This window comes from Arachis stenosperma, chromosome 3 (assembly GCF_014773155.1).
Source record: "Arachis stenosperma cultivar V10309 chromosome 3, arast.V10309.gnm1.PFL2, whole genome shotgun sequence".
NCBI classification, from domain to species: Eukaryota; Viridiplantae; Streptophyta; class Magnoliopsida; order Fabales; family Fabaceae; genus Arachis; species Arachis stenosperma.
This window is the reverse complement of record NC_080379.1, coordinates 88,082,999-88,093,990: the sequence shown is the minus strand read 5'-3', so window position 1 is coordinate 88,093,990 and position 10,992 is coordinate 88,082,999. Positions and strand designations below refer to the sequence as shown.

At 38.4% G+C, this 10,992-nt stretch overlaps 1 protein-coding gene and 1 non-coding gene across 2 annotated transcripts; one reads left to right on the top strand and one right to left on the bottom strand.

Annotated features, from left to right (window-relative positions):
* Positions 1-7,815: 7,815 nt before the first annotated feature.
* Positions 7,816-8,547, bottom strand: LOC130966359 (uncharacterized). Its single transcript, XM_057891150.1, has one exon. The coding sequence runs from the start codon at positions 8,545-8,547 to the stop codon at positions 7,816-7,818; it is 732 nt and encodes a 243-aa protein (XP_057747133.1).
* Positions 8,548-9,328: 781 nt separating this feature from the next.
* On the top strand, positions 9,329-9,430 carry LOC130972279 (small nucleolar RNA R71). The gene has a single exon (XR_009083468.1). It is a non-coding gene; the product is annotated as a small nucleolar RNA R71 (small nucleolar RNA).
* Positions 9,431-10,992: the final 1,562 nt, after the last annotated feature.

Below are 10,992 nucleotides of genomic sequence, written 5' to 3'. Positions count from 1 at the left end.
GTGGTTCTCATCCACGATTTACGATAAAAAATTATTGATATATTCCATGATTTATGATTGAAAAATTTATGCTTTATGAAGCTTTTTCCAAAATCGTGGTTTTAATAAATAATGATTTACATATATTAAAAGAGGACACGAATGAAACCAAATTTGCTTTGGGAATCTCTAATTTTGTTTTATTTGAATTTTATAAATGAAAATATTCCCCATAAAACCTTAGCTTCCTGATTGATTTACTTTTATTTTTATTTTTTCTTTTATCTTTTGTCACTTTCTTTAATTCCCTTGTGATGAGGTTCTGGATGGTTTTTCCTCCACACAATCATTGTCATTATCAACAACAACGTAACCATTATTTTATGCTTCGCTATTTTTAATTTTTTATCATAACCTACCTTCCTACCCCTTTTTCCTAATTCCTCTCCGCCTCTCAAGTGCACATCCTTTCTCTCAAACCTCATGATCTTGTATATCTTTTTTATTTTTTATTTTCTGTAAAGAAGATTCTCTTTCACAATTGAAAGTCTTTGCAGCTCTTTTGAAATATTGTTGTCGATGCCACTAATCATTGAACCTAACTCATCATATAATCTTACACACTATGAAATGGATATGTAGCTTCTCATATTGTGAAACGTGGACATTCTTCTTTATTTTTATTTAATAAAACTTTCCTAAAACATGGTCTCCCCATAACTAATCACGCATGTATGTATTTTTTATTTTTTTTTATAGAATTAAATTGTTTGATATATCATATTTAAAAAAAAAAAAAAAGAAACTGAATAGATACTGTACTTTTGTTATTCCTATATAGAACTAGGAGCAAGATTCCGCACGTTTTATGGGGCCAACAATAAACAGACACATAAACAAAATGAACAAAGCAAATCCTAATAAAAAAATAAACTAAGAAAAGGGCAGTTTCTGGTGGTTATATCAGGCCACTAATTAGACAGAATGTGATTTGGTGGTTTCTTTTCTCCGTTTCTTTTTCTTTTTCTTTTTCTTAGATTCTTATACCTTTAAAGCCATCTCTTCCATTGTCTAGATTTGAATTATATACACGCATGAAATATGCGTGTCGGAGAAGGTGGGGGAGAGGGGTAGAGAAAGGTGAATAACCATACGGATTATTTTATTTAAATTAATTAAATATAATATTTATTAAAATTTATATGTAAAATATTTATTGATATACTAATTTTACACATTTTGAATACAAAGTCTCACGTAAAGTAAATATTACAGAGATGCAGTAATTAGGATACGACACAACAAAAATATTATATATTTTAGATGCATTCGGAATATGATGTAAAACTTAAATCGAGTATATAGTACTCAGGATACATGCATAAATGCTATAAGAAAATAAAAAATTATAGACGGATTATTAAGATAGAATTCTACTGTCGAAAATATCGATAGGTTTTTGACAAATTTTCTTTCGATAAAAAAATTAAAAAACTTTTTGAAAAATTACTGATAAATTATAAGATCTGTTGATAATTCTGTTCATAAAATAAAAGTTTTGATTTTAAACTTATTGCTGATAGATAATTCTTCTGTAATATGTTAATAAATCTGTCGCAAATTTGAGTCACCCTAACTTAAACACAATTTCTTTCGAGCTCCATTCACACAAAATACAATCTCTCTCTCTCTCTCTCTCTCTCTCTCTCTCTCTCTCTCTCTCTCTCTCTCTCTCTCTCTCTCTCTCTCTCTCTCTCTCTCTCTCTCTCTCTCTCTCTCTCTCTCTCTCTCTGGTAGAAAGGATTAAAAGGACCAAGGATGAAAGGGGAAGGCATAGATTGATTCACTAGGAGTTAGTTTTAGTTTAGAGTTAGTTTTTTAGAGAGAGAAGCTCTCACTTCTCTCTAGAATTAGGATTAGCTTTAGGTTAATCTCTCCTATTATATCTAGGTTTAATTCATGCTTTAATTCACTTCTCCTTTATCAATTCTTACTCTTCTCCTCTTTCTCTTTCTAGTTATATGCTTTAATAATTGTAATTCCTTATTTTGTTTTGGATAGATTGTTGTTCCTTTGTTTTCTTTCAATAATGCAATATTGAGGTAATTCATGATAATTGTGATTTTCTTGATTGTTGTTGTTAATTCTTTGCATTCAATTGTTGTTAGAATTCATTCTTGTTGTGATTTGCTATATTTTTCTTTTGTACCTTCCAAGTGTTTGATTAAATGCTTGGAAGAATGTTAGAATAGAATTCTATGTTCTTGGCTTGAGAAGGTAACTTAGGATTTCTTGAATTACTAATGTCCAATTGATTGATAGTTGATAGCCATTGACTCTAGCCTTCATTAATCCAATTAGTGAAAAGCTAGGATTTATGGACTAGGATCGATATAACTCACTTGACTTTTCTTTGTTAATTGACTTAAGGATGATTAAGTGGGATTAATCCTTGAAACTACCATACTTGTGGCTAGTGATAATGATGAAGACTCTTGACAACCAAACCTTGCCAAGATCATTTTGTTAATAAAATTTCATTACCCTTTACTATTCATGTTTCTCATCTAAAACCCCAAAATAAACAAGTTCATAACTAATAACAAGAACACTACCCTGCAAGTCCTTTGAGAGACGACCCGAGGTTTAAATACTTCGGTTTATAGATTTTAGGGGTTTGTACTTGTGACAAACAAAATTTTTGTATGAAGGGATTATTGTTGGTTTAGGGACTATACTTTACAACGAGATTTCATATGTGAAATTCTAAACCCTCAAAAATCAATTCATCACGTTCCAACCCCAAAATGGTCCACGTTAACTTCAACGTTAATGGCACTAACGTGACCACTAACGTTGCCTCATGATCCTTCGCAAACGTTATTGGGAATCACCTTTTCCAATAATGTTGCATTGTGCCCCCTTTCCCCACGTTAGAGTTCACGTTAACTAGGTTAACGTGGCTCTTAACGTGGGCATGCCTAAGCTTCGAGAGCGTTAGTGACACTTACCTTTGTCACTAACGCTCCAAACGCCCCTCCTCTCCACGTTAGAGTTCACGTTAACTAGGTTAATGTGGCCACTAATGTGGTAGTGAATGCAATCTCCAACGTTAGTGACAAAGGTGAGCGTCACTAATGTTGGCTCATCATGCTTAGCTCCACGTTAACATTCACGTTAGTGGTCTTAACGTGACCACTAACGTGGGCAATGTTGGCTTGATCCAACTTTAGTGACAAAGGTGAGTGTCACTAATGTTGGCGTTGTCTTCCCCTTCCACATTAGATTTCACGTTAACTAAGTTAACGTGACTCTTAACGTGACCAATTGCCAATTTGGAGCGTTAGTGGTGTTCACTTTTACCACTAACGCTAGAGCTTCCTTTTTCTCTATGTTAACTACCACGTTAATATAGTTAACGTGGCAATTAACATGGGCTTATGATGGCTTCGCAAGCGTTATTGGTGGTCACCTTTTTCATTAACGCTACAAGCTTGTCCATATTCCACGTTAGTGATCAGGTTAATTAGGTTAACGTGACTGCTAACGTGGCTTCTTCTTGCTTCCATTGTCCTGAAATCAAGCAAATAAAGTGTATCAAAGCTCTAGCCCAAGTCATGAGATTATGCATCATCAATTTGTCATTCAATCCTTGCATAATCCTTATGAAATCATGTAAAATTCACAATAGTTACTTGAATCAAGGTGTAAATGAAATTTCATCCAAAACTTGCTTATTTCCTAAGAAAATGCATGAAACTACCCTAAAACAGTAAAGAAAAGGTCAATAAAACTGTCCTAGATGCCCTGGCATCACAACACCAAACTTAAAGCTTGCTTGTCCCTAAGCAAGTATTGAAACATAGGAAGAATGAATGAAAGAACAAGATGAACAAGCAATTATAATAGAAGTTAAATCCCTGGTTTATGCAGTTTCATGCATAGCAACTTAGGTTCATTCCTTTACTGGCTTCCAGGCATTTATCATGCCCTTGAATACTTGCTTGATTGCATCCTTTGAGACTTCTTAATTATTGATACTCCCTTCCCTTCTAGGGTTTATTGCATTCCTTTTTAGGCTAAGTGCTCTGTAAGAGGGCGACTCTTTAAGATAAGTTTTCAGCCAACACTCCCGAACCAGTTGGTTCAAGGTGCTAGGTGTTAAGACACCCCTAAGGACTTACTCCCTCAAGTCTCTTTCCCCCAAACATACACACCACAGGCATATGGTTTGTTATTTTTCTTCCTTGAGACCTTGGTGTCCAGCACCTCTTTGGGTTGCTAAGTGTTCTGTAGCACAGGTTACTCTTGATAGTGGACTTTCAGCTGATAATCCCGGATTAGTTAATCCAAGTTACCAAGTGATAAGGCACCCCTAAGAGCTTATTCATCCAAGCATATCCTTTGCACATGAACACCGCAGACACATGCCTCAATCTTCAAACCCTTGGTGCCTAGCATTATTTCTTATTATTTTTCTTTCCTTTTCACTTTTATTGCTCTTTCTCTTTTCTTATTAGGATCTTATCAATTAGCTAGTCTCCTGGGGTGTGTTTTAAGCATATGATTCAGGGTAGATAGTTGCCTTCCTACCTTGTTGGTGAACCAACTTAGCTAATCAATCACCCTACCACAAACATTCAGGATTTACTTCACAATACAACTCCACTCTTGTTCTTTTGATAATATCTTCTTTTTGATTGACTTAAAGGACAAGCATATATATAAGTACGATAAAAGTGAATGCTAGGGACTAGACCAACACACTTAGACTTAAACAACTAAATCTTAAAGACAGAATTAAAAATTCCTAAGCTACTATGGAAGCATGTTCTATTTCATACATCATTTTCCTTATTTAAAACTTGCAAAAGATAAAACTGGGAGGGAACTCCACCACCGTTTACTTATCGGAATGCTCATGTTCTTTTTCTTCCTTGTCTTCTTTGTGTCCACTTGTGCTTCCTTTCATCCGATTCATTCTGGCTATTTTCCAATCTTCTAGTGCCTTCCTTACTGACTCATGACTCTTTTCGACCCTTTCTCGTTCCACTCGTGCTAATTCATCCTTTACGTCCTCATATCTTGTGATCCCAGGGTGTAATATAGGTATTTGTCTGACTAAGTACCCGAGCCTGGCTTGGGTGTTTACATGATATCCAGTCTCACACATATAGACCCCTTCCGAAAATGCTCTGTATTCATCGAAGAGATCTTCCTGTTCTCTTTGTTTCCGATGCATATTATGAATATGTGCACCTTGATGTGCTTGGATGTTGATCAGCTTTTGGATGACTTCTTGTTGTTGGTCTTGCTTTTGGTTCAAGTTTTGGAGTGATTCACTCCACTGTCTCCCTTGCTCCAATTGCTGCTCCATCAATTATTTTTGCCACTCTCCTTGTTGATTCATCCATCTTGAGAGTGATTCTTCTTGGCGGTCCATTATTTGCATTTGAAGCTCCTTCTTTGCCCCTTGATTCTCCATGTATTGCCTAGATAATGCATCAATAGCTTCTTGTAATTGATGCATGTCTAAAGTGGGTGGAGCTTGTTCACCCGGGTTTTGCCCTTCTTCCACTTGTTGGGCTGTCTCTTTCTTAGTCTTCGCTGAGGTAGGGGAGGTGCAACGGCATGCATCCGTCGAAGAGTAATTGGAAGGCCAACTTTTATCCATTCGGGGTTTCCATCTTCGAACACCACCCCAGCTTTGTTGCAATGACAGAGAATAGTGATGGGGTAGCCTAACCTTTCTCTAGAATCACTCTTCTCAGCAAGCTTCCAAATGCCTTGGGCTATGAGTTCATGAACTTTGATTTTTCCTCCCTTCATTATGCATTGCACCATTGTTGCTCTCTTAAGGTTTACCTCTAAATTATTTCCAGCTGGGAGATGGATCTCCTTACAATTTTGAACCACCCCTTAGCCTCAGGAAGGAGGTCTCCTCTTTTTATAAATCTGGATTTCCCATGGGGATCTCTGTCCCAATCCGCTCCCTGTACGCAGATGTCTTTCATAATCTGGTCGTGGTTGGGTTTGTTATCTATTCTCGATTGATAGCTCTCTTCTGCAAAGGGTATGGTCCACGCTTTAGCACCCTCATGATGCTCATGGGACTAAAATCCACCATTACCCCTCTCACGAAACTTGTATAGGATTCATCTGCCTTATCATATCTGACCGCATTTGCATAAAACTCTCTTACTAGAGTTGCATTCACCTTTGTAATCGGATCGGTGAGGAGCTCCCATCGACGTTTTTCTACCTTCTCTGTGATTTCGGGGCACTCAGTTTTTGTGACTTGAAAGCCTAACTCATATATGACTTCTTTCTCAGCCATCCACCCAAATTGTAATGCATGGTAAAAGGTTCTAAATTTTTTTTTCATCAAAAAGAAGCTGTTCCATGGGTTCCTTCCCCTTTCGCCTCTTGGAGCTTGATGATGCCATGCAGGAGACTTGGTTTGTGGAGATATTGAGTGTGTGTATTCGGGAGAAAGAAGAGAGATATGGATGGGAATGACACTTGCATATGGAAAGGTGTAAAGTGGGGATCATTTATATAGAAAGATGATGGGTGTTTGAAGGGTGTGGATTGATGGCATGGCTTAGTGGTGAACGGCTGGGGTTTTGCATTGGATGGGCACAAGGATCACTTCCTTTATGAGGGTCTTGATTCGGTCTCCAAGGCTATCCTACTCCCAATGTTGCATGGCAACACTTCCCAAGATACTCCCCTTGAGGACAAGTATGCATTTTCCTTAGTATAGTGGCCGAACCTCCCTTCTTTGATTGTCCTATCAAGTTCCACCAATCCCCTTTTTGATTTCCTATACAAGACAAAAAGAATGCAAAAGTCAATTGAATTTTTAGTGGGAAAAATTAAAATATGAAATGGCTACTATAAAAATCTTTTTTTTTTTAAATAACTAAATGCTATTCACGAATGTAAATCAACCGACCATTCAATTACCTATACATGCAACGTTGGTAACACCAAACTTGTTTGTAGTCATATGGTGCAACAAGGTTTGATTAAGACTCTAAGATTAACATGATATGGGTTGTGTTCATACAATCTTAGTATTCCTTGAACACCAAACTTGTTGTTCACTATATGTTGCATATAAAAATTCTTCTAAGTGTTCGTCAGAGTTGATTTAGAATCCATGAACTTTGCCTTATTAACTAATATTAGAGATTAAAAAGAAAGGGTATAGAACATGGGTTGCCTCCCATGAAGCGCTTCTTTAGCGTCATTAACTTGACGTTTGGCCTTTGTCAGGGTGGTTGGTAGTGCTTCAAATCTTCCCCCCCCCCCTTGCAGTGAATTTGTCTCCATTGGCTTTGTTAAGAAGCTCCACATGTTCTAAGGATAAGATTTTATTGATGCTGTATACTGGAGGCAGCTGAGATGGAATGGTGGGGAGATGAGGTGGTATAGATGGAAAGTAGGCAGAGACCACTTCATCTCCTGGAGAAAAATCTTCTGTAGGGATCTTCTTGTTTTTCCATCCCCTTGGGGCTTTTTTTCTTGTGTTCCTTGATGTCACTTTGCTCCTTGTGGTTTCTTCTTTCACGAGGGTTTTGTTACTTTTCTCATATGACTCTAGTGAGTCTAGTTCCTCTTGGATTACACTTGGCTGTTGCTCCCTCTGATCACATTGGTTGTCACCAATGGGATTTTCAGGTGTGATGCTTGTGCTCCCATGCTTACCTCTTCCATCAACCCCTTATTGTGCTCTTCCTCTGACTCTTTGTTATCATGATCTACTTCTTGTGAGGGTTTAAAAACACTGAAGGTGAGTTGTTCATCGTGTATCCTCAATACTAGCTCTCCTCACTCCATATCTATAAGCGCCCTGGCTATGGCTAAAAATGGCCTCCCCAGGATGATGGGATGGATGGGATTCTCTTCCATTTCCAAGATAACAAAGTCTGTGGGCAGGAAGTAGTTCCCAACCTTCACTAACACGTTCTCAACCACTTCTATGACCTGTTTTTGAGTTTTGTCAGCCAATTTGATGATTACGTCTGTGGGTGTTAGCTCATTGATTTGAAGCTTTTTCATGAGAGATAGAGGCATTAGGTTGATACTTGCTCCCAGGTCACATATCCCCTTATCAATCATTGTCTCTCCTATAGCACAGGGAATGTGGAAACTCCCTTGATCCTTCTTTTTTGTAGGTGGCTCTGTTTGAATGAGAGCACTGCACTCTCTGTTCATCTTTATTATTTGTCCACCCTTCAATGAACTCTTTTTGGCTAGAAGTTCCTTTATGTACTTGATGTAGGAGGGCATTTGCTGGAGGGCCTTAATGAATGGTATATTTACATCAAAGGATGCAAACATGTCGAGGAATCTTAAATACATTCTCCTTGCTACACCACCTTTGAGCCTTTGGGGAAAGGGTGCATATGGGTTCAGGATCTCCCCTTTCTTTAGCTCCTCCCTGTGTGTGGGTTGGGGTGCATGGTTTCTGTCTTCATGATTTTCCTTTGGACTGTCTTGGAAGTGTTCTGTTTGTGTGTCCACTTCCTCCACACTCATCTCATCACTTGTGGTGATCATCTTGCATTCTTCCCACCTTACTTTCTTTGTTTCTCCTCTTGGATTCTTCTTTGTGTCACTGGAAAACCCATCAGTGGGTTTGGGAAACTATTGAGATAGATACCCTACTTGGGACTCCAGTCTCTTGATGGTTTCCCCTTGGTTTTTGATATTAGCTCGCACTTCATCCTTAAATACCTTGTTGTCTTGGACTTCTTTACATATGTATTCAAGTAGAGTCTCAATTTTGGAAAGTCTATCTTCGGTTAGTGATGGTGGGTTGAGGTTAAGTGGTTGAGAAAGGTGGTTAAGTGGGTGTTGATAGGATCTCTGTGAGGTATGTTGGTGAGTTGCATTGTTATTGGGATTGTGGTTGTGGCGTCTTTGGTCTTGGCCTTGGTCTTGCTGATTTCCCACCCAAAGTTAGGGTGATTTCTCCTTCCAAAGTTGTAAGTTTTTTAGTATGGATCATGGATCTGTCTGGGTGAGTTTCCAACATAATTGGCTTGTTCCGAGTCACCTTCTTCTTCTATATTCACTCCTTCTTGAGCTGGTGATGAAGTGATGACTGTTGCAACTTGGTTTTCTTCTACCTTCTTGGTGAGAACTGCTAGCTACTTGGTGATCATCTTATTTTGAGCAGCAATGCATCCATGTGGTTCAGCTCCATTACTCCTCGAGTGTTGCTTCTTTCAGAAGCATAGAAGTAGTCATTCTCAGCTATCGTTTCAATGACATCTATGGCTTCTTCATAAGAAAGACCTTCATAGAAAATGTGAAGTTGAACCTATTCATTAAACATGTCCGATGGGCATCTTCTTGTTAAGTTCTTAAACCTCTCCCATGCCTCATAGAGAGTTTCACCATCTTGTTGCCTGAACGTTTGCACCTCAGCTCTCAGCCTGTTAATTCTTTGAAGAGGGTAGAATCTTGCCAAAAATTTGTTCACCACATCTTCCCAATTTGTCAAGCTCTCCTTCGGGAAGGACTCCAGCCACTTAGATGCTTTGTCCCTGAGTGAAAAAGGGAACAAAAGCAGTCTATAGACATCCGGATGGACTCCATTAGACTTCACAGTGTCACATTCTCAGGAATGTAGTTAGATGTTGATTGGGGTCTTCTTGGGCACTTTCTCCAAATAAGCAATTGTTCTGAACAAGGGTGATGAGCTGGGGTTTTAATTCAAAGTTGTTGGCATGTATGGTGGGCTTTTGGATGCTGCTTCCACAATTTATTGGGTTTGAATTGATGTAAGAGCCTAGAACTCTCCTCTCTTGCCCATCATGATTTACAGGGCCTTCTCTGGCATGGTTGTGAGCTTCTCCTTCATGGGTGTTTTCCAAGTTCTCCTCCATGTTTGTTTCAAAGTATTCCTCCTCTTCCTCAGCACCAACAACTCCTTTCCCTCTTACTTCCCTCCTTAATCTCCAGAGGGTCCTCTCAGGTTCTGAATCGAAGAAAGTTGAAGCTCCGCTTCTTCTCCCTGTCATACAACTAACAGAGCACACAGCAAGAAATACAATGAAAAAGATTATTCTTGTAAGGGTGATTATTAGTGTGAGTGGTGCAAATTATCAAACAGTTAGTGGGTTAGTGAGCAGAATTCTAAATAGCAACAAGAAAGAAAGAAAATAGAGAGGGTATAGGGGATGAGGAAGAAACTGAATCAACTGAAGGTAAATGACTAGATAAAGTAAACAAACAAAAAAAAAGAGAATGCTCAATCTAGTGAACTTCCAACTTAATCATTGTTGATACAAAATCAATCCCCGACAACGGCGCCATAAACTTGATGCACAAAAACTTATCTCTCAACAAATTTTCCTTTGGCAAGTATACCGAATTGTCGACAAGTAAAAACTCACAATAGAGTGAGGTCGAATCCCACAGGGATTGATTGGTCAAGCAATTTTAGTTGGAAGCGTATGCTAGTTGAGCTAAACAGAAGGTAGTTGGTATTGCAGGAAATTAAATGGCGAGAAAGTAAATGGCAGAAAATAAAGTGCAGAATCTTAAATGGGGATTTGGGGAGATGAACATGGAAATAAATGGCAGAAAGTAAAGAGAATGGGTAAGATCAGAAATGGGGAATTCATTGGGCTTAAGAGATGTTGCATTCTCCGGATCAAGTTCATTCTCATCTCTTCCTCAATCAATGCATTCATTGATCTCCTTGGCAATCTTAAGTGATTGGATCCCAATTCCTTGGCAATCCAATCTCTCTAAGCTTGAACAATTGCCCAATTCCTTGATTTAATTGCTCATGGGAAGAGATGAATTGTGGTCACTGATTATACCACATGTATTTCCAAATCAAAGTGTTGGAAGGATTACATGTCACTATATCCGCCCAGACCCCAATTCGGTCCAACATGAGAAAGCATTTCTAGCATGATCTCCTCATCCCTTTTCCAAGGCTCAGAGGAGATCCAATTATGGAAAGTTTCTTTTCCAAGACAACTAACC

Bases quoted from the DNA above. Each gene is read 5' to 3' on its own strand.
- LOC130966359 (XM_057891150.1), bottom strand. From the start codon at position 8,547: ATGATCACCACAAGTGATGAGATGAGTGTGGAGGAAGTGGACACACAA.